Here is a 23803-nt window from a genome sequence, read left to right as displayed (position 1 = left end):
TTTCTGAGGTTGTGTCACAGGCGCTCGTCCTCAACCTTGGCAAAATAAACTTCCTAATTTAACTGACTCGTCTCAAATTTTTGGGGTCTACATTTCTTTCACTTAATACAATGTTTTCAATGTTCATGTTGTAGCATGTGTCGGTGTTCCATTCTTTTTTATTGTGTGAGTATGTCACATTTTATTTACCATTCATCAGCTGATGGCCATTTGGATTGTTTCCACTCTGTTGCCCAGGCTCTAGAGTGCAGGGCTTAGTGCCCTGAGATCGTGGCTTACTGCAGCTTTGACCTCCTGAGTCCAAGCCATTCTTCCTCCTCAGCCTTGCAAGTAGCTTGGACTACAGGGGCCGGCCACCATGCCTGGCTAATTTTTAAAACTATTTTGCAGAGATGAGGTCTCCCTATGTTGCCCAGGTTGGTCTAGAACTCCTGGGCTCAAGCCATTTTCCCAAAGTGCTGGGAATACAGACATGGCCACCATGCCCAGTCTATTTTTAGTTTTTTTGAGGTCAGTAAAACAAACTATAGTACAAGCGGTTTAACAACACAACAATTTTTTTATTCCTTTCCACATTCCTTCAGTTTTTTTTTTGTTTGTTTTTGTTTTTGGTTTTGGTTTTTTTTGAGACAGAGTCTTGCTCTGCTGTGTCGCCCAAGCTGGAGTGGAGTATCCTGATCATAGTTCACTATAACCTGGAACTCCTTGGCTCGTGAACCTCCTGCCTCAGCCTCCTGAGTAGCTGGGTTTACAGGCATGCCCCACCACACCAGGTTAATGCCTTGAGTGACCGAAAAAACAAAAACAAAGTCTTGGCCGTGCGCCGTGGCTCATGCCTGTAATCCCAGCACTTTGGGAGGCTGAGGCAGGCGAATCACCTGAGGTCACAAATTCGAGACCAGCCTGACCAACACGGAGAAACTCCGTCTCTGCTAAAAATACAAAATTAGCCGGGCGTGGTGGCACACGCGCGTAATCCCAGCTACTTGGAAGGCTGAGGCCAGAGAATCGCTTGAACCTGGGAGGCGGAGGTTGCGGTGAGCTGAGATAGCACCACGGCACTCCAGCCTGGGCAACAAAAGCGAAACTACGTCTCAAAAACAAAACAAAACAAAACAAAAACACAAAAAACTTTTCCAGTGTAAGCACGATCGCAATATGGATGAACCACAGCCTTTGTTCCCGTCTGCACGAGGCTTCTTCGCAGTCTTTGTTACTCCAGAGCCTTGCACGTGGTAGATGCTCAGCGTTTGTTGCCTGGAACAACAGGCAACAGAGCGAGGGAGCGCGGCCCGTTCGGGTTTGGAACACCGCGCCGGACGCCGAATTCGTGTTTGGCAGCGCCTGGCGGACTTCAATCCCAGCCCCTCCGGCCGGACCCGCCTCCCGGGACCAAAACCCGCCCGCGAAGGCCGGCGCGAGGGAGGCGGGCGTGGGCGCGGAGCATGCCGGGCGCCCCCAGGTGGGCAGGTGCCTGGGCGCGGCGCGCCGCGGTTGGCGTCCTGGCGGCTGCCGAGCACCCGGAAGCGCCAGCAACTTAGCGAGCGCAACAGGCTGCCGCGGAGGGGCCGGAGCCGGCGGGGACTGGGCCGCGATGGACAAGCTGAAGAAGGTGCTGAGCGGGCAGGACACGGAGGACCGGAGCGGCCTGTCCGAGGTGAGTGAGCCCGGGGGCTCGGCCCTCTGTCGCCGCGCTCCCGCCCTGCGTTCCCGGCCCGGGCCTGGGAAGCCTGCTGGGACTTCCAGGAATTTCTGGACGGCAGCTCTGCCCCTTCTCCTCTTCTCCAGCAGGGCTCCGCGAGGAGCCCCGGCGCTGCACTGGGCGTTCGGCCGCGGCGTCCTTTCCTGCCCTGTGCCCCTTCCTTCTGCCCCGCGCCCCTTCTGCCCATTCTCCCCGACAGAGGGCCGGGCAGGAGGAAATCCCCGGACTGACCTGCGAGTGGGAGGGCAGGTGTCCCGGCGGTCGGTCCCAGCCCGACCAGCCGGGGAATGCGCTTTAGGGCGGGGCAGGGCTGGAGGAAGGAGCCCTTGCTGGGTGGGTCGGGGCGCTGGACCAGGGCTGGGGTGTTGGGGTGGCGGTCCCCACCTCGCGACGAGGTTGGTAACCGCGACCCGAGCTCCGCCCTGGTTTTCTGCCCGGTTTAGTTGTAGAGTGTGACACTCCCACCCGGCCCTGTGCACATCTTGTGATTGTAAAACTGCCTCCACCCTATGAGGGCAGGGATCACGCCTTGTGTCTCTGTGTCCACACTGCCCACACCTAGACTCTAGACACTCAGCGCCTCAGGACACTGCCTGCGTGTTGATTTGTTTTATTAGAAATTTTTTTTTTTTTTTTTTTTTTTTTTGGAGACAGAGTCTCACTGTCGCCCAGGCTGGAGTGCAGCTGCGTGATCTCGACTCACTGCAGCCTCCACCTCCCAGGTTCAAGCGATTCTCCCACCTCAGTCCCAAGTAGCTGGGATTACAGCCACCTGCCACCAAGCCCGGCTAATTTTTGTGTTTTTACTAGGGACGAGAGTTTCACCATGTTGACCAGCTGGTCTTGAACTCCTGACCTCAAGTGATCCGGCCTGCCTCTGCCTCCCAAAGTGCTGGGATCACAGGTGTGAGCCGTCGTGCCCGGCCTGTTAGAAAAGTTTTGATAGTGCTGAAACCTGGCCGCTAATGTCCTATGTTGTAGAACCACACAGAATGATGCATTTCTATTTTGGATGCTTTTGTCTTTTGTTTTCCTTTTCAGATGACAAAATAACGTTTCTCTTCACTTTTTGGAGTATTCTTTAGCCTCCATTCAATACCCTCCGTGAAATGCGGGTATTGAACAGGATGATATGGCCTCTTTCAACTGGAAACTGGAGTGTTCCCTCTCACTTTAATCAGTGTTTCTTCTGGGTTTCTCAGCAAGCTGCTTTCACCCTCGTTTGTGGTTGCTGATTTTATTGTTTTGTTTTGTGTGATACTGGTAATTATACTTTCTGCATCACCTCTCAGAATGTAAAACTTGCTCTCTGAATTACCTGGAGGGAGTAATGCTATGGGATCAAATGTTGGAGGCACTGAAGTTAAACTTTTTGACATTTCAGAACAAGTCAGTGGTTTCTTTTAAATTTGTCTTTATTAATTGGTCAAGGCCCAGGATTAATTTCACGGGTTCTTTTTCCTTGATTTCTAGCCTCTATTATGAATCTCAAGTGGAACGTCAGACTGGGCCTAAGAAAGGTCTGACTTGTATGTAGGTTGCTGACCCTTGCTATTTAAAGCTTTATTTCCATTGACTGTCAACAAGCCTTTATGAGCAGTTGGTGCTTAAGAGGAGATAACTTTCTCTCCCTGCAGACTCTTGGGAGGTGGAGTGTTGACAGAGGGATGATGCGGATATTGTTGTCTCAAAAATCATCGTGAAGCAGTGGGCCCACGGCTAGTGAAGTTTGCAAATATAAATGTGGGGCTTGTTTTTAACCTAAAATGGTGAATGCCTGTGTTGGAGATTATGAGAAGGGCTTTAATGTGTTATGCTCAAGTACCTATTGGGTCTGTTTTAAAAAGAATAGGTGCTTCATTCTTGTTCTAAAATACTTTGGTCAGCTTCCGCTTTCTGAGTGAAATTTCTGTTTATAATACCATTGTATGGTACTTCCAGAGTCTTGAATTCCTGAGAAATGTCTTGTTGCTGACTGACTTCATCTTCCGGGCTTTTTTGGCTCAGTTTTTACTGATTAGGTCAGAACCTCCCTTAAAATATTGGTACTGATTTATTTGATTGTCTCACGTTTTTCATGGGGGCTGGCAAAACTGGTGGATTCTGTGAGGAAATTGCTGTTTTGTATGGTTAATCGAATTATTAGGTACTCTAAAAAATTTCTTTATGAGGTCACTAGAAGAGAGTGCTTTTTAAAATTTTTATTCCTTTAATGCAAACCATAAGGGTATGACTAGTTCTATTTCTTCTACCTCTCCTAGGTAGTTATAAAATTTTCATAGCGGCATCTAATTATAGCCTCATGATGAATTTTCTGATTGATACCTCGTCTTCTTAAATATACCTTAAGTCTTTAGTTTCACTGGACTTTTTTTCTGAAAGTATAGGTTTTATGTTTTTTTATAAAGAATTCTAGGGACAAGAAAGGTGTGAATAGTATCTGATTTTAAAGTGTGGAAATGAAGCAGGATTCCTTTCTCACCTTCTTCTGGTCACCAATCCTGTTTTTCTGAACAATTCTTAGTTTTACTTCTTGGCAAGAGCCCCTCTTCTCTCCACATCCCAGAGTGAAAGGGACCTTTGTGAATAACTGCCAGTCAGACTGCTTGTGAGTACATTGCCTGCAAATTCTATCCAGGTACTATTTTAGCTACTCTAATTTCCAAAAAAGTACGCTAGCACAGCTTCCAGCAGTCATGCATTTACAGACATTTTATGAGTTTGTTTTCATAATTTGGCAAAAAGAAGTGTTTTGCTTTCATTGAGTCCAATTAGAAGAAGTGGAACAACAGCTTCCTCCCTCCCTGACCAAGTGTGCTTGTAAAAGAACTTGGAGCTGCATGTAATGGAAAAATCCAGTGGTGAAAGGCGCCCCCTACCCCTTCCATTTTGGCAAACAGTAACATTTGGATGGATTGAGCTTGAGCGACTTTGATGTGGAGTGTCACTTTCCTTTCTGAAGGTAGAAACCAGAAACACATTTTTGGCTGAACCGCTTTCTGTTGCCAGTGATCTTAATTTTTATGAGGGCTGGAATCTCACTGGTGTGTTGAGGTTATTTAGCAGTCTAGATGTCAAAGCCAATTCAGATTTCATTCTGAACCTTGTGGTTTATCATCTTAAAGTAGAAAGGTTGAATCTTTTAAAATACCCTTGTTGATGCCATGCGGTGCTCAGGGAGCCCTCCAGTGCAGTCCTGCTACCGCTGTTCTTCCTGTGAACAAGCCAGTTCAATCCTACCACTGCTCTTCTTCCTCCGAACAAGCCAGGCCCACCTAGTCCCACTCGTCTTCCTGTGAACGAGCCAGGCCAGTCCCACCGCTCTTTTCTTCCTATGTGCCGCTTGTTCTTTTTTCACCTTGGCAGGGTAAGTTCTTCGGTTCTGGCATGAGTAGGAAGAGTGGTAGCTTCTCATTTTGGTCTGTCCTTGGTGGGAGGTTGAATGGTTTAGTCAGAAGTAGCCTGACTAGATTGTCTGGGGCCGTGTAAAGCCTGCTAACATAGCATCATCACATGGCTCATTTTGGAGTCCAAAGGGGTTTGAGAAACCAGACTCCTCCAGGAGATGTTTACCTCGGTGTAGAAGGAGGTGGCTGATCTGTCAGGCCGTAACACTGGCCCCTGCTGCCTGTTACCGTCCATAGTTTGTGCTTTCCGTGTAGGGTCATTAGCCCAGTTCCATTATATATGAATGTATAACCTGACCTAAATACCTTTCTCCTGAGTGGAGACTAAGGTAGTCTTTAGCAATACGTGCCACACCTGAGGGGAGCCTCTAGTCCTTCTTTTCAAGCTTCTGGTTTGATGGGAACGCAGGAGACAGGATTGAAAACAGATCCCTCAGATGGAGATAGTCAAGGCTGATGGAGTTGCCAGTCTAGTGACCCTTGACTCTCTGCTACTACCTCCCTTCTTCCATCAGCCAGGTGGAAACAATGGTATAGACAGCTTTGACCACATTCTAGATGGAGACTATGCTGGCCACACAAGGTGAGCCCTGTGTGAATATACATGGCCTGGCTGCCCTGTGTAGTGTTGGTCTCTCATTGGCAGCTGTCTTTGTTCAACTGTGTCCACTTGCATCAGACTAGCAGGGTTGCCTATGCAGACAGTTGGTTGTCTTTTTTTTTTTTTTTTTTTTTTTTTGAGACAGAGTTACACTCTTGTTGCCCAGGCTGGAGTACAATGGCATGATCTTGGCTCATTGCAACCTCCACTTCACGGGTTCAAGTAATTTTCCTATCTCAGCCTCCCAAGTAGCTGGGATTACAGGCATGCATCACCACACCTGGCAAATTTTTTTTATTTTTAGTAGAGATAGGGTTTCACCATATTGGTCAGGCTGGTCTCAAACTCCTGACCTCAGGTGATGCGCCCGCCTCGGCCTCCCAAAGTGTTGGGATTACAGGCATGAGCCACTGCGCCCGGCAGTTGTCATTTTTGACATGAGAAAATAACTATTGGGAGCTACTCACAGGCTCTCCTATTTCAGTAGTTTTTTTTGGAACTCCTGGCTTCTCCTGAACTTTGCTCCAGGGAGGGATCAATAATGATGGCAAAGAATCAGGATGAGCAGGAGAGTAATTAACCAGGATTTGTCTCACACTTGGAGGAGCTGGCTGATGCCAGCACCCTGTAAGTACAACATCTGAACCAAGAGTGAGTAACGAGGGTGAGAGTTGATGTAGGAGAGGATGACCGGTGGACCAGCTGCTTGACTGCTGAACCTTCACCTTTTCCTTATTTCCTGGGACCCTGTCTGGTGGACCTCATGCCTTTCCAGTTGGGGTCCTCACCTTGCCTGGGCTGTGGGAAGGCTTTGGCCTACTCTAGGATTGCCTGTCTTGCCTTCTTGATTGTGAAATGGGTTGTGTTTGAGGCAGGGACTTTCTACCTCTGAAGATGTTCAGCTGGAGACACAGCTGTCAGCTGCTAGGGAGGAGATTCCTGTCTGCGTAATAGCTTTACAACTCTGATAAGGTCTGGATTCGACTTACATTGCCTGAGTGTGTAGGATTCTATGCTTCTTGCCTTCTCTAATACAACTTAACATTTTCTAGATTTAATTATGTGCTTGCTTTGTTTTTAGTAAATATGTGTGTACATGTAATTTTTTTTTCTTTTACAATTTTAGGTTGTTGAGGCATCTTCATTAAGCTGGGGTACCAGGATAAAAGGCTTCATTGCGTGTTTTGCTATAGGAATTCTCTGCTCACTGCTGGTAAGATTTCTCTCCCTCTCCTGTCTTTTCCTCCCACTAGTCTTTGCTATATATTCCCCCTTTTGCCCATCTCCTTTCCCCTTTGGCTCTTCACCAAAATGCATGGATAAGAGAAGAGGGGGATAAGAGAGGTGGGGAAGGAAATGGACTTCTCAGGGCTTCCTCTGTGAGCTCTGCTTGTGTGGCTGGGTGGGAGGGGTTGCTAATGTGCAAACACTGTGCTTTAAATTCCAGGGTACTTTTCTGCTGTGGGTGCCCAGGAAGGGACTACACCTCTTCGCAGTGTTTTATACCTTTGGTAACATCGCATCAATTGGGAGGTAACTGTTTTTTAAAAATCCAGTCTTAGCCGGTCATTAGATGGGAAAATGGATATTGGTTGTACTTGAGGGAGGTCAAGGAGGATGCTTCAGTAGTTGTCAGGGATTTGGAGAGAAACAGAGTAGTTAGAATATCTCACATTCATCTCAGTATTTCAAAACATTTTATATCTTAGTGTTTCTTTGAAACACCTGTGAGAAAGCAGTAAATAATAGTTGCCATTGTGATTTTACATATACAGGAACACAGAGCAGTTAAATGATTTCTTCAGGGTTTACAACACATTCCGCCTGCTTGCTGTATTCTTATTACTGCCAGAGATTAAGCTGATGATTTTCAAAGGGCTCATCCCTCCAGTGGCCATAAGGGAAACTGGTTTCTATTTAGTGTCAGACCTTCCCAGACCTGAGTAGCAGCTCATGGGGGCAGGGAATGTAAGCGCTTCCTGTAGTTGTGGATGCACAGACTTTCCAGGTCAAGCTCTTTCACACTGATGCTTAGTCACACTGGTACCAACAACTCCACCCTCTCCAACTGGGAGCACTGGCCTGGCCTCTACCTGAATGACCTGCAGGAACCTGAACTCAGGCATCTGTTTTCCCCTTTTTCCCTTCCCTCGTGTCTCTGTAAATGGCTTCAGAGTCCTGGCGGTCCAAGCCTCCCCTCCGTGATTCCTCACCAGGGTTTGATGTATACCTATCTTACTGGCTCTTTCCTCTTTGCCCTCACGGCTGTTTGTGCTTCACTGACTGAATTGCATGCTCAATGGGTAAGCATTGATCACACTCTGTGCTGGGCTCAGAGGATACAAAGACAAGTCCAGTTTGGTCCCTGCCAGGCACACAGACATATAATTCATAACATAAAAGGATATGGAAAGGAGTGCTCAAAGAGGAGCAGCTGACATGCCTCCATCAGGAAGGGTTTCCTAGAGAAGGTGATATCTGAGCTGGTCTTAGCTTTGGCCCGGATCACCCCTTATCTGAACAAGATGCCTCTGCTGGGTCTCTCTCTGTCTCCTCCATTGCCCCTCTCCATGCTATTTTCAACTGAGTTGTGGAGCCATTCATTTATAGCCCTGTTTTCTCTGTACAGATGAAGTCTAAACTCCTTAACACGCATACAGGCAAGCCTCTTTGAGATCTGGCTTCACCGTGGTCCCATTCCCTACCCATTGTGCTTCCCAGCCAGGCTGAACTTCTTGCATTTCCCAAAATGTTGTTGTGCCCTTGTTAGGTTGTTTTCTCTGCCTGGAATGCTGCCCTAGCTGTACCTCCCCTGGTTTGGTAGATACTTGCTCATTTGTTAAGACGTGGCTCAAAAGCCACCTCTTCTATGAAGCTTTTCCTGATTATCACCTCCTCTCCAGAATTGATGACCTCTTCCTTTGGGCTCTCAGTATCCCATCTATAATTATGTGCCAGTGCAGATAGCATTTTGTTACACGTACTTGTTAGGTCCGTAAGCCACTTGTTAAGGGCTGCACATGTATCTTACTTGTCCCCATTTGTACCCAAACTTAGCTTTGTGTTTGGCTAGAAATGCGGGATGTTAATTAAATGATCAGTACATGATTCTGGCCACCCGCTTAAAGCTTAATTTATTAGTGCTGATGACACTAAAATGCTGACCCTTAGATATGTCTGTTGTTGCCTCTAAAGCTCTCTCCAATACTAACTTTTGTGGGGGTGTTGTTTTGGGCAGACAGTGTTAAGTTGTAATGTATAGTCTAGACTGAGCATAAATATATGGATGTGTTGCTTAGTCCAAAGAGCTCTTTACCAAATCCCAATGGACTGGATTCTTCATAGCACTGAGTAGGGAACTAATAAAGGGAGCAAGTTGTTATTTACAGGGTATGTTTGGGAGTTTGTGGCTTTGCCTGTAGTCTGTTATGGTTTTGTGTATATGCTATGTTTAATTTTTAGGTCTAGCCTTGACTTGCTTCTTATTCAGTGTAGGTTAGAGAAGTGTTCTCTTACTTGGGACACTTGAGATGAGAGTGAAGCCTTGAATTCAAGTTGCAACTTAATGGCACTTCAAAGAGAGGAAGACTTAATTGGCTGGGTGTGGTGGCTCACGCCTGTAGTCCTAGCACTGCGGGAGGCTGAGGCGGGCAGATCACCTCACATCAGGAGTTTGAGACCAGCCAGGCCAATGTGGTAAAACCTCATCTCTACTAAAAATACAAAAATTAGCCAGGCATGGTGGCATGGGCCTGTAATCCTAGCTACTTGGAAGGCTAAGGCAGGAGAATCACTTGAACCTGGGAGGCGGAGGTTACAGTGAGCTGGGATCATGCCACTGCACTGCAGCCTGGGTGACAGAGCGAGACTCTATCTCAAAAAAAAAAAAAAAGGAAGACTTATTTTAAAAAAATTTTATTTTTGCTGCATACTCAGTAGCTAATATCGTCTGCTAGTTGGCTTGTATTAAACACTAGCTATAATGAGCTACCACTGGAGTGACACCTCAGGACTCAGGAAGCATGACATAAAGCTGGCCCTGGCACTTGATATGTTAGGCATGACAGTCTGCTTCATGTATGATTACTCTTGCTAGCCGTCTCTCAAGTTCATTCATACAGAAAGTATGCTTGGGATGTCTTTTTCCATCCTAGTACTAACCAGGCTTGACCCTGCTTAGCTTCTGAGATCAGAGGAGACCCAGCACATTCAGGGTGGTATGGCCATAGACTGCTGGGGATGTCTTTCAGAGCTTTGAAATTCAATAAATGGAGAGTGGAATACTGGCTCTTTGGTAGCTATGTGATTGTCTCATCTCTAAAATGATTTTAATACATAACTCACAAAGTTGTTGAGAAGAAATGAGGTAATATATGTAATATCTGACAATGAGCAAACATTCAACAAGTAACAGGTGATATCATCATCGTTAGAATTATTCTTTGCAGATTATGAAAGAAGATGAAATGCTCTGCATTTTAACATAACTAAGCCTATAAGATACGGTTTTTTCTTTAAATTTCCTGAGCCTTGTTTGTTTCCATGAGAAGGTTGTCAGGTAGGCAAGGTAGCACCTCTCAAGGAGAAGGCTTACCTAACCTAGTGGTATGATACAATTCTACAGTCACACCCTGGGTCTGTCATTCCCTGGTGGCGTGGCCTTGAATAAGTAACTCTCTGGGCTTTGGTGTGGTAATTGTTCCTACTTTATAGGTTAGTTATTGATGGATTAAGTGAGAATAATGCACAAAAGGCCCCTCAGCACAGTGCCTGCCACAGAATAAGAGCTTTTCAAGTGTCAGCTATTATTGTCACAGAAGTCCTGGGGAGGCGACTCAGTGTGCCTAGTGCAGTTCTGTTCTGAACGGCTTGTGTGTGTGTTTGCCTTTTAGTACCATCTTCCTCATGGGACCACTGAAACAGCTGAAGCGAATGTTTGAGCCTACGCGTTTGATTGCAACCATCATGGTGCTGGTAAGGTCTGCTTTTTAGCTGGACTTCTCAAATGGGAGTTTTTATTTCTGTTGTATAGGATTTTTTTCCTTGTAAACCTAAGGACCTCTTCTCTTTATCCTTTCAGCTTGACTCACTACCTTATTCCTATAACCATGTGGCAGAAGGGAACACTCGACTTTACCTAATACTACCATCCCCTCCTCTCCTACTTTGTGTTTCAGTGGGTGTCCAGGTGCTACCAGTTCTGAAAAGCACCTCTAGAGGGCATTGCTTGTCAGACTAGCCAGAGTGGTATGGTGGTAGTATGGGAGCTTCGACACCTTCCTGGTGACTGTCAAAGCCACACACAGGCCAGGGCTTAGAGGGAATAACTCAGAAACACAGGACTCATTCTCTAGGGTGGGTGTCCAGTGTTATAAGATAGGCTTTTTATTCCTCATTATCTGACTAGGGGACTTATTACTGTTTTTCATCAGTCTCCCCAGAGTGGGAGTGGCCTTCTTACAGCCTGTCATCCTTGTGCCCTGCTCTGACAACACTGTCTTCAGCTTTGTTATGTCATCCTGTCGCATTGACCGCAAATGCCTCTCATTTTTGGCCCATTCTCTTGCCTGCGGTTGTCAGAATCATTCCAGACCTGCATTCTCTGGTCCGGAATATAACCATTCCAGAATATAACTCTGCAGTGTAACTATTGCAACATTTGGAACTTGATGAACATACTTTTATTTTTAGTTTCATTTATGTAATCTCATTTGTTCCAATAGGTAAGTTCTTGAAAGCTGTGCCAATCGCTATTTATTTTGTGTCCTTTCACAGTGTTGGGCACCATGCTGGATGCAGAGAACGTTTAGAACATAAAATTTGAGTGGTTACTGTTGTAGGAGGATGGAGAGGAAAGGTGTGGCTGACTGCTGTCAGTGGTCGTTGTCTGAGGCCTGGACAAGTCTCCTGTAGAAAGAGCTTTCTAAGAATGGCCTTAGGGAAAGTGTTAGGTGACATGTAAACAAATAACTGGCATGCTGACTGTGAGATTGATATCTCATGTTAACCTTTGGCCTCACCTGTGCTTTCTGCTGTAGAGACGAGCATTTGGCAGGAGTTAAAGTAGAGAGATTTGTGTTAAGTTTACTTTGGTGCATTTGAACGAAACGATAGATGGATGGATGGATGGATGGGTGGGCCTGAAATGTGATTTGTTTGCTGGGCAGAGGTTCTGGGAAAACTTGAAGGTAAAAGAACATCTTTCTCTTTTTAATCTATGTGAATCTTGATTGGCTAGTTAGGTTTCATGGAGATTTTTAACTATTCTGCCAAACATGGATGCTGAGGTGGGTTCACTGTTTTGAGATGAAGGAAGCATTTGGGATGCTGTGAGAATCACAGACTCTGATTGCTGCAGCCTAAGAAGTATTGTACCTTTGTCAAGAATAACAAGTTTTGAGGATTTTTTTTTCTGCCATGTTATCATTGTCATTAATTAATGTTTTCTTTCTCCTAGTTGTGTTTTGCACTTACCCTGTGTTCTGCCTTTTGGGTAAGTGCATATTTTAATTTTTCTTAATCATTTTGGCTTTTGCCCCTTGTTTCACACTCTCCTATAACCATATCATTATTTTTCCAGTGGCATAACAAGGGACTTGCGCTTATCTTCTGCATTTTGCAGTCTTTGGCATTGACATGGTAAGTAACCTTTTAAACAATCCTCTCCCACATAACCCACTGACTAATGTAGCCGAAGGAGATAGAACTCCCATGTTGCGGGTGGGAGAATGAAGAAAACACAGAAGCTCTTTAATTTAAGGATTCTCAGTGACGAAAATGAAGTCGGGCCCCAGAGCAAATGCCCATCGCCCCAGCCTACTGCCAATAGATGGCGTTAGTGGTCCCGAGTGGTCACGGGGCTGCTTGTTTGCCTGCTGTGGCATTCTCGCTGAACTAATGGTTGATTTTTTTAAGATGTTACAAGTATTATTAAACCACTTATATCCAGTAAGTGCAAGGACAATAACAGTATTGTAAGTGATGGTAAAAAGGCTTGTGAGTCACATAAAGGTTAATAAAAAAGGAAAGTGGTAAGAAAAATAATGAGTGTTCCATATGTGATAGGATGAATCATTTAACAGAAGGACAAAGAGTGAATTATTAGCAGGAGATGAGGATGAGGAACAGTCACTGACGAAATGGAAAAACTTGTGTCTGTGGGCTGAAGGATCAGCATATGTGCTTAGAGGCCTGTTGGCTTTTGGTAATTCAGCTGAAGAGTAGGAAATTGTCACTCTAGAGCCAAGACTAGTAAAAGGGCTGCTGGAGACGTTTTGTGAAGCCATTAATGGGGCTTTAGGTTCATGGTCCTTTAGAGCCTGTATAGCATCAGAGTGAGGGGGTGGTGACACAGGTGGAATCTGTAGGTTCCAAGACATTCCTGTGGTTTTTTCAAGGTTCCAAGACATTCCTATGGTTTTTTCAAAGACATTCCTGTGGTTTTTTCAAAGGGATGGTATCTGCCAGAACAGTTTTAGTATAGATGTGACTCACCTATTTTGGGGGGCGGAAAAAATGTTTGCTATAATGCAAAGAAAAGAGGATTGTAAACATTTTAAAATTCCCAAGAATTAGTTAACTCCTATTTGGTGGAAATGAATCTTGAAACTGTAATCTTAACTCCCATCCCTCCCTCTAGCAATTTTGGACTTTTGAATAAATATTGTTTCAAATTGCCTTTTGGAGTCTGTACATGGTAAATGTAAGATTTGGAGAAGGATGGTAGTGTGATTTTTTTTTTTTTTTTTTTTTTTCTTTTTGAGACAGAGTTTCGCTCTTGTTACCCAGGCTGGAGTGCAATGGTGCGATCTCGGCTCACCGCAACCTCCGCCTCCTGGGTTCAGGCATTCTCCTGCCTCAGCCTCCTGAGTAGCTGGGCTTACAGGCACACACCACCATGCCCAGCTAATTTTTTGTATTTTTAGTAGAGACGGGGTTTCACCATGTTGACCAGGATGGTCTTGATCTCTTGACCTCGTGATCTACCTGCCTCGGCCTCCCAAAGTGCTGGGATTACAGGCTTGAGCCACCGCGCCCAGCGTGTGATTTTTTTAAAAAAAATGACATGCACATTTGGTTGGTAGACTGTTTATAGTTTCATTTTCTTCTAGGGCAGAAATTGGTACCCATATACACACACCTTGCTTTGCTTATAGACTGATTTTGTAACTAGTTTCAAAGGTTCAGCATTCATATGGGCTCAGATGAATGGTGATATTCCCTTTAACACCAACACATTCTGACTGTGTGTGCTTTTCTAAGGGCTGACCAACTTACAGTCTGACACACAGTCACTGGTTCTTTAGAGTTACGGAGCCTCTTCCTTGTACAGTTCGCTTCTAAGCGACGGGGCTGACCTAACTGGGATTTACCAAGATACCTTTAGATGTACTACATTTTCACCCATTTCTTTGTTTTCTTCTTTCTGGTTCTCTTTTCTCTTCTTTTAAAATTAATAGGATCGAGCAGAAAATTTATCCCAATTGGGAAGAAGTTAAATTCTGTTTAGAATTTGTAAAATGTTAGGAGTTCAACTGTGCCAAGTGTGGGTGGCTAACACTGTAATTCCCAACACTTTGAGGGGCTGAGGTGGGAGGATTGCTTGAAGCCAGGAGTTCGAGACTAGTCTGGGCAACATAGCAAGACCTGGTTTCTGCAAAAAATAAAAATAAAAAGTAAATAAATAAAAATTAGCCACCCATGGTGGCACATACTTGTAGTCCCAGCAACTCTGGAGGCTGAGGCAGGGGGACTGCTTGAGCCTAGTTCAACACTGCAGTGAGCTGTGATTGAGCCACTGTATTCCAGCAGCCTAGGTGACAGAGCACGACCCTGTCTCAAAAAAAAAAAAAAGCTCAACTATTCTGGGTTTTATTTGATATTTTTTCAGAATAGAGCTGCTCTACCTTCTGGGTATCGGGAATCTGCCTGTTTTAGGCGATTGCTGCTAGCTCAAGATGATAGCAGCCCTGCAGTGAGGCTTAGGTCATAGGGGTTATCTCCACATGAACCTTTTGCCCTCCTTCTGTGGCTACCTGTCTGTACATCATGGCATAGTGTGTGTGTCTGGGTGCACGTGTGCATGCATGTGCGTGGGCCTTTGTGTGTACATGTTCACCCCCCGGGCTGTGGACGGGAGAGGGCCTGGATAAATCACTGCAGGTGCTCTTACAGCTCAGAAGCCTGTTCCATTGGATAATCTACGCCCGTCATCTCATTTGACCCTTTGTTTTGTTTTTTATTATAGGTATAGCCTTTCCTTCATACCATTTGCAAGGTAAGACTGTATTTGGAAATATGATTTCTGTCATTCATTTTAATTTAGAGTGTGCTTTCAGAGAGTACATCTTGTTTTATTTATCTTTGCTGAAATCTTTTGAGCCAAATAGACAAATATTATACATCTCATAGATTAATAAGCTAAAGGTCACCCCACCACCCACTCTAATTATACAACTGATGATGGATATTTACCCAGGTACACCAATTTCTGATGCTGTGAACATTCTACTCATATATGGTGCATATATGCACATTATTACTCTTTTAACCTGCAGCTTTGAGTAGGGTTTTCTTTTATAAAGGTGAATATCACTTTAATCACTAAGATATGGAGGAATCTCAATTTGTGCTTGTTTTCTTGCAGTATCCCACTGATGGGAAAGTTTCACAAGAGTTTAAAAGACAGAATAAGCAGTACCAGGGCTTCCTAACTAGCAATGTGACCTCGAGCAGCTCTCTTGACCCCTCTGGCCTCAAAGCATCGTTAAGTAGACTAAGTTGGTCTAGATCATCTCCAGAGGCCTCTTTTAGTTCTGAAATTCTAATACTCCAAACCTCTTTAAGCATGTTCAGTGATGGACCTTTCAAAATTAGCTGCATGGTCTTTGCCTCTGACTTGGTTCTAGTGCAACTATTTAACTTGTAATCTTTCTTTAAATAATTACCTGTTAATTAAAAACAAGCTTAAAAAAAAAACTCTACTGAAGAAATGAAAAATTATGCATGACTTGAGAAGGAGGAAGAGCAATCTTATGTCTTACAAATTCAAAGACTGTTACAGTGAGTTGAAAGTGCTGAGGAGTGTTTGGATGTGAAGTTAACAAACTCTTCGAGCAAAAGACACCTGGGTGGCTTTGTTGATAGATTCTGGGAGGGTAACAGTTATGAAATACTCCATGCAGACCTTGCTGGTTTTGGGAGCTGGTGGCTTGTCTGAGAGGAATATGGGCAGGGATATCCTGGGAAGCTAGATTTTTATGTGAAGTAAGCCAGAGTCCATCGTAGCTGAGCATCCAATGAGATATTGATCAACCTGCCAACATTTGAATGTATCTTGGTACTTGAACCAGCTACATAATTTGTAGGGCCCAGTGTAAAATAAATATGTGGGCTGCTTCTTTAAAAATGATTAAGAATTTCAAGATGGCAACATCAAGGCATTGAGCCCAATGTGGATCCTTCTAAGTATGGGGCCAATGAAGTTGCACAGGTCTCATTTGTGAAACTTGCTTGGAGTCATTCATCAGAGCTTCAGGCTTGATCTGGATTGGCATGTATAAAATATATATACAAGCAATTAATAGAATGATGGAATTTTATTTGAGATGGTGAGTTTCATGTGCCGAGCAGATGAATTACTCTTGTAGTACAGAGGGAATCACAGCGTTAGGTCCCAACCCTTTTTTTTTTTTTTTTTTTTTGAGATAGAGACTCACTCTCTGGCCCTGGCTGGAGTGCAGTGGCCCGATCTCAGCTCACTGCAACCTCCAACCTCCTGGGTTCAAGCTATTCTCCTGCCTCAGCCTCTTGAGTAGCTGGGGTTACAGGCACATGCCACCACAGCCAGCTAATTTTTTGTATTTTTAGTAGAGATGGAGTTTCACCATGTTGGCCAGGCTGGTCTCGAACTTCTGACCTCAAGTGATCTGCCCGCCTCGGCCTCCCAAGGTGCTGGGATTATAGGTGTGAGCCACAGCACCCAGCTCCACCCTTCTGTTTATAAGTTCCCCTAGAATAGCTTTTCCCACAGTCTTCCACAGAAATAGTGTTTCTGTGGAAGAAAAGAGTTCTGTGATCAAGTAAGTTTGAAAACAGGTTAAGCAAAATTAGGTAGGTTCCTCTTTGCCTGGCTTGCTAGATCCTTCCATATGCTATGTGTGTTGTGAGCTGCCATGAGGGGGACTTATGTGGCCATAAAACCCTTCCTGTGTAGAGACTATTTTAGGACTTTAGTGTAGAGTGTATGTCTCAAGAAATGCTGCCCTGCAATCATCTTGATAGTAAGATGCAGTGCCTGCTCATGGGATGCATCCATTCACCTCTCCTCCCTCATGTGACTTCCCAGCATCTAGTGCAGCACCGTTGAGAACGTGGAACGGAGCTGGGGTATGAGAAGCATAGTGCCGCATTGCACAGTGTGGTGTGGTGGTGGAAATGGAGATGCCTGCTTGTGTAGAATAGTAGTTTCTTGAACACCAACTCTTCTTGCACTCTCTACACCGAATTTCAAGGAGTGAATACCTCTGATAAGGCTAATACAGTGTATTAATGAGTGCTCAGGAGCCACAGTGAGCTCACTGTGTTAGGGAGCTCCCGTAAGGTGTCCCTTAAAAATTTTCTGCTGCCTACTTAGAATGAAGAGAGGTCCCAGTTAATATTTGATTTAATGCTGTCAGTGCATTCTGTGATTTTTGGCTGATACTAAAGTGCAGCAGTTCTGACTGATTTCTTAGTTTCTGACAATCTTTATTATCTTTTTCTCTGATTATGATGGCTGTTCCCGTAATCAGACTCTAGGGTACGTGGGGACATCCCCTCTTACAGATGAGGAATTTGAAACTCAAACAGGGCAAAGAACTTTCCCAGGAGAGTACTACTAATAAATGTTGAAGCTGCAGTTTGATGCTGCGTAGCTCTGATCTTTCAGTCTAGGTGCTTTCTACTCTGCAGCTTCCACTCTGGGTGCCCAGGAAGCTCTAGAGGAGGAGGGCTTTTGGGGTGATGACGTCCCACCATCTTTGTGTCTTTTCTTTCCTAGGGATGCTGTGAAGAAGTGTTTTGCCGTGTGTCTTGCATAATTCATGGCCAGTTTTGCAAAGCTTTGGAAGGCACTGTGGACAGAAGCTGGTGGACAGTTTTGTAAATATCTTCTAAACCTCTGTCTTACAGACATGTGCCTTTTATCCTGCAGCAATGTGTTGCTTGTGATTCAAACATTTGAGGGTTACTTTTGGAAGCAACAAGACATTCTCGAACCTGAATGTCAGTAGCACAGGATGAGAAGTGAGTTCTGTATCTTGTGGCGTGGAATCTTCCTCATGTACCTGTTTCCTCTCTGGATGTTATCCCACTGAATTCCCATGAATACTAACCTGTTAAGCAGCAGCAGATAAGCCTTGGGTGCCAGTGATTCCCAGTTGGCAAAAAGCAGCCCCATCAGAGATTACAGGGGAGCAACAGTGAGGGACAGAATTTTGGGGTCAGCTTGTCCCTCAGCATGGAAACCATCACCTCTGTTCTGCATAGTGTGAGCATGCTTCTACTCTGGCATCTGAGAACAAATGACTCTGCCTTACACAAGCCTGTGGAGAGCCTGGCCATGGAGTGAGGTAGATTATAAGCACTTTTTGGTGGTATACGCTGTTTCTGAATCTGAACCCAGGCATTCTTGGTGTTCTGATTCTATGCCTGACTGTGGAATGTATTTTCTGACATTTGGTGCAGACTCTTTTTCTCTTGGGTTTTATTTCCCGTCCCTCCCTCCTCCTCCCAATATACCTTTCTCTATGACCTCCAGGCACTAGATGGAGAAAGAACAGAGCAGCAGCAGAGAACACTGCTATTTCTTTTTGGACAAGAGCCCATAGGAGGTGAAAAATCCTGCTGCTCTCAGCTGTATTTTTTTTTCTTCATTATTTATAAATGTTTGCTTTTAAACTGATTTTATTTTCCTTTCTTCCCTGGAGCTGGGCCAGGGGAGAGTGGGTGGGAAGGCAGATCCCTGCTGTGCGACCAGCAGGAAGTAGACACGCCTGCCCAGTGACCTTTAAATAGTCCCAGTGTTTGCACTTCAGCCTGTGCTGGGGAGGATCCCTTAGACTGCACGTGGTCTTGGATCAGCCTGATGCCTAACCTACAAAGTGCTTTTATGTACATGAACTTTTCTGGTTCTTACGGAGCGTCTTGTGAGGAAGCAGAGATTGTTATCCCACTGTGTAGTCAAGGAAATCAAGGCACACATTTGTTTTTGGATCCACCCTAAGCCATAGCATCAGTCTCCTTCATGACCCAGTGCTTCCTGGCCTGTCTCTGATTGTGCCTCCTGTAACTGCCTGTGACTGTTTCCCTCATTTTCATCAGCTAAGCGGTCTCCTAGCGGGCCCTCCCTGCCCGTCTCTTTTGGAAGCTTCTTTCTGGATCTGCACGATGTTCACTGTTCCCTTGTGTTCCCTTTCAGCTTCCCCTCATTGCGTGACCACCATCAATGCCCTGTCTTGTCAGCCAGCGTTCCTGGCCCTCCAGGACCTCCAAAGTCACCCAACAAATGACATTTATCTGGATTGCCTTTCTGCTCTTTGCCCACGGCCAACTGGTCCACTAGGGCTCCTCCTCCGGTACCTCTAAACCAAAGGAAGTAGCCTGCTGGTTGTCTTGTGGCTAATTGCTGAACCTTTCTTCGTTCTGTTGTGGCTAAGAACTCGGACTGACTGGTCTCTACTTTTTTGGTCTTTCTTGAGACAGAGTCTTGCTCTGTCGCCCAGGCTGGAGTGCAGCGGCAAGATCTTGGCTCACTGCAAGCTCCACCTCCTGAGTTCAAGCAGTTCTTCTGCCTCAGCCTCCCAAGTATCTGGGATTACAAGCATCTGCCAGCACGCCCAGCTAATTTTGTTTGTTTGTTTGTTTGTTTTTTTCCTGAGACGGAGTCTCGTTCTTGTTACCCAGGCTGGAGTGCAATGGCGCAATCTCGGCTCACCGCAACCTCTGCCTCCTGGGTTCAGGCAATTCTCCTGTCTCAGCCTCCTGAGTATGGGATTACAGGCACGCACAACCATGCTCAGCTAATTTTTTGTATTTTTAGTAGAGACGGGGTTTCACCTTGTTGACCAGGATGGTCTCGATCTCTTGACCTCGTGATCCACCCACCTCAGCCTCCCAAAGTGCTGGGATTACAGGCGTGAGCCACCGCGCCCGGTGTAATTTTGGTATTTTTAATGGAGATAGGGTTTTACCATGTTGGCCAGGCTGGTCTGGAACTCCTGACCTCAGGTGATCCGCCTGCCTTGGCCTCCCAACATGCTGGGATTACAGGCGTGAGCCACTGTGTCCTGCTGGTCTTCTCTTCTGAGGCTGGGGAGTTGTGAACAGGCCTGACGGGGCCAGAGGGAGGAGCTGGTCTTCCCAGGTCCTTTCTAGGCTGTTGAGGGCATCCAGTCATATGCTCAGGCCCCTAACCTGCCCGCAGCCAGGAAGGGAAATTTGACGCCTCCCCTCTGGCTTTTGTGGGATTCTTTCACATCCCAGGGGCCTCTTGAAGACTGATTTCAGAAGGGCTGTGGTGTCAGAAGGGGCATGGAGGAGGTGAGGAGTGCTTATGGTTCCTTTTCTTTAGAATTGGTATGAGGCTTGGCTGAGCTCCAGCAGCTCCAGCAACTCCAGCTTGGAATAAGACACCTAGAAGGCTGACTCCTTCATGTCCTCCTTTTTTTTTTTTTTTTTTTTTTTTGGAGACAGAATCTTGCTCTGTTGCCCAGGCTGGAGTGCAGTGGCACAGTCTTGGCTCACTGCAACCTCTGCCTCCTGGGTTCAAGTGATTCTCGAGTCTCAGCCTCCCAAGTAGCTAGAACTATAGGCATGTGCTACCATGCCCGGCTAATTTTCGTATTTTTAGTAGAAACGGGGTTTCACCATGTTGGCCAGGCTGGTCTCAAACTCCTGACATCAAATGATCCACCTGCGTTGGCCTTCCAAAGTGTTGGGATTACAGGCGTGAGCCACCGCGTCCTGCCCCTCCATGTCCTTTTCAATGGCTAGATTGACTGTGGGACATGAGGCCAAGGTACCTTTTAAGATGCCACCAGGGCTGTATAGCATAGTAGTAGTGAATGTAGGCTTTGAAGTCAGATGCATCTGAACGTGAGCTGTGGCTAGTCATATATTAGTTGTGTCACATTGAAAAGTTACATAACCTCTGGTTCCTCAGTTCATCTGTTTGAAAATTGTGGGAATAACAATTCCTGCTGGGTCTTTGCAAGATGTCAGTGAGACATGCAAGTGCTTAGAATAGGGTTCGGCATAAGTAGAGTCTCAGTAGAGTAGGTGTTATTTAATCCCAGAAATAACTGACAGCTTTGGAAAGTGAGAGTGAATGTCTCCGATCATTAATTTATCTAACAGATGCTTATCTAGTACTATGTGCCTGGCCCTGTGGACACTGCCATGTTTTTATCTCATTCATATTCACAGTGACTGCCCAGTCAATGGTATTGCCTCCATCCCCTGAGAGGGTAAAAGGCCAATCCCACACCCCACCAGTGGAGGTGTCAGGGAGGGGTTCTTGGCAGGAGATGGGTCTTGTAGAAAGGCTTCTGCTTTGCTTTCACTCACGGCCTGGGGCCAGTTTGCTCAGACAGCTCTTGTCAGGACACCATGGGCAGCTTTTGCATGACCCTGCCTCCCGGGTCTTCCTAAATTTTCCCTTAAGTTGCTTTATTCTTTGGTTGTTTCCCTACTTGTTTTTGTTAGACTGTGGGAGGAAGAAATCCATTTCAAATCTACTGAAACCTGTTACTAAGCAACAGCAGTGGTTAAAAGCAACCTGATGGGTGAGTAAAGAATTAGGGTTTCAAACCTGTGGTTAATAATGGTCTCTGTTTCCCTGCTGCCCAGCATTCTTTCCTCTTCAATTCACTGCTGGGTGAAGGAGGGATTGCTGCATTTTGGATTTTAAGTCAACCAATAAGGTGACTCTTGTAGATGGGAATGTGGTGCTCATCCAGCCGTATGGAAGCACTGTCCTGGCACGATCTGCTCCAGGCTGTTGGCTCCCTGAATGTTATCTTGGGAGGAGCACTGCCCTTCAGATCAGGAGAGACGGCTTCCAGTCCCCTCTCCCCGTTCTCCCAGTCCCTCTGAGGCTGCTTGTTGCGTATCGGGCTGGCTGTGTACTAACTCACTCCTGTCGCCTGTCTCTTTATCTGAAAGGCATCCCCGTTTGCAGGATGGGCTTAAGGGGAGCCTTCAGTTCTGCTCCTCTGCATGGCCGTGACTCAGACCCCAGCTCAGGGTAGACACCCTTCTTGTCTCTGGGAAGAGCGAAACATGTCCCAGGTTAGCATTTTCACTGGGTTGATTATCTCAGTTGCTGGAGCATCTATGTATCACCCTTGTGGGATGACTTTGTGAATTATCTGCCTGACTGCCACCTCCCTTCCACCCTAACATGGCATGCTCGGGGAGCCAGAAATAAAATCATGAAACGCATTCCAAAGAAAATCACATTTTGGCCGGGTGTGGTGGCTCACACCTGTAATCCCAGCACTTTGGGAGGCTGAGGTGAGTGGATCCCTTGAGGCCAGGAGTTCAAGACCAACCTGGCCAACATGATGAAACCCCATCTCTACAAAAAACAAACAAAATTAGCTGGTCTAGCTGGCATGTACCTACAATCTTAGCTACTTGGGAGGGAGGCTGAGGCACGAGAATTGTTTGAACCCAGGAGGTAGAAATTGCAGTGAGCTGAGATTGCGCCCCTGTACTCCAGCCTAAGCAACAGAGTGAGACTGTCTCAAAAAAAAAAAAAAAAAGTCACTTTTTTTTTTTTTTTTTTTTGGAAGATGGAGCTTCGCTCTTGTTACCCAGGTTGCAGTGCAGTGGCACGATCTTGGCTCACCACAACCTGTGTTTCCTGGGTTCAAGTAATTCTCCTGCCTCAGCCTCCCGAGTAACTGAGTCTGTAGGCATGCACCACCATGCCCAGCTAATTTTTGTAAAACAAAACAAAACAAAAATCACTTTTTTATACTTCTGTTAAAATAGATAATAAGGGACCATATTTTAAAGTGTGAAGGATCTGGCTTGCCTTCTGCTTTTGATAGCCCTGTGAAAGTGACAAGTGTTGCATCATGAGACTTCTGGGATGAATTGGGAAATTGAAGGGCAGCCTTGTGGCTGTGGATTCTGTTTTCTATGAGACCGTCTACACCAGGCTTTATCTTCTCTTTGCTCAGATAACTTCTGACCTAGAGTTGACTGTAGGATTATAAATAGTTTAAAATACCTGTTCTTAAAACCTAATTTTCAGCATATAAATTTTTAAGAATCAGTGTTTATCAAAGATACATGAAGCCATTTTCTAGAGTTTTGTCATAGTTTTTTTTTTTTTTTTTTTTTAATTTAAAAATCTTAAGTTTTTTGGGTAAGCTTATGTCCAGTAGTTTATTTGCAGACGGCATTTTAAAAAAGTGAATAGATGTTAACCTGAAGTCGAATACAGATTTATGTCTGTGTAACTCTTGGTAAGATATAACAAAACCTACAAGTCTAAATTTTTTGGAAATTTCTATTTTAAAAGTTGGTTGGGAGGTAAAATTGTGTGACTTTACCTTCTGGTTAATAGTTCTATAGTTAAGAAGCCAGTGTGGTGAAGTTTACTTGATCTTAGTTCACTCAAGAATAGGGGATTTAGTTCCACTTTGGTTATTTTCACTTCTACCCTGAATTCATAGTCCCTGATACTTAAGCTTTGACCTTGGCTTACCAGTTTTTGTTGCAGCGAGATAAATGGGGAGTAGCAGAGCCTTTGTTAATGTATATTGACAAAAAGTTATATCCTTTTCTATCAGGAGTAGATAAACTGATTATGGGCTTAGAAATGTACAAAATGATTTTCTGTAGATAGGATGATCTGAAGCCATGAGTCCACTAGACAGGAGAAACTTTGCTTGCTTAAAATGAAAGGTCATTTAGGATCTAGAATAATTTGCTAAAAAAATAAAATGAAAGATCAGTTCATAGCATTGTAGCAAATGTTGATACACAGTCACAACAAAGTAATGCCACTACATTTAATAAACAGCCACAAACAACAGAAGG

General features: G+C 45.1%; 1 protein-coding gene across 1 annotated transcript; it reads left to right on the top strand.

The window, feature by feature from the left end:
- The first annotated feature begins 1432 nt into the window (after positions 1 to 1432).
- Positions 1433 to 23242, top strand: SFT2D2 (SFT2 domain containing 2). Its single transcript, XM_003928099.4, has 8 exons — positions 1433 to 1657; positions 6837 to 6923; positions 7158 to 7243; positions 10603 to 10684; positions 12168 to 12203; positions 12291 to 12349; positions 14958 to 14987; positions 17751 to 23242. Exons 1-8 carry the CDS (start codon positions 1595 to 1597, stop codon positions 17788 to 17790), a joined length of 483 nt encoding a protein of 160 aa, XP_003928148.1. The 5' UTR covers positions 1433 to 1594; the 3' UTR covers positions 17791 to 23242.
- The last annotated feature ends 561 nt before the right edge of the window (positions 23243 to 23803 follow it).

The sequence above is a fragment of the Saimiri boliviensis genome, chromosome 19 (assembly GCF_048565385.1).
Source record: "Saimiri boliviensis isolate mSaiBol1 chromosome 19, mSaiBol1.pri, whole genome shotgun sequence".
NCBI classification, from domain to species: Eukaryota; Metazoa; Chordata; class Mammalia; order Primates; family Cebidae; genus Saimiri; species Saimiri boliviensis.
The sequence above is the reverse complement of the archived record's forward strand: the minus strand, read 5'-3'. Positions and strand labels throughout refer to the sequence as shown.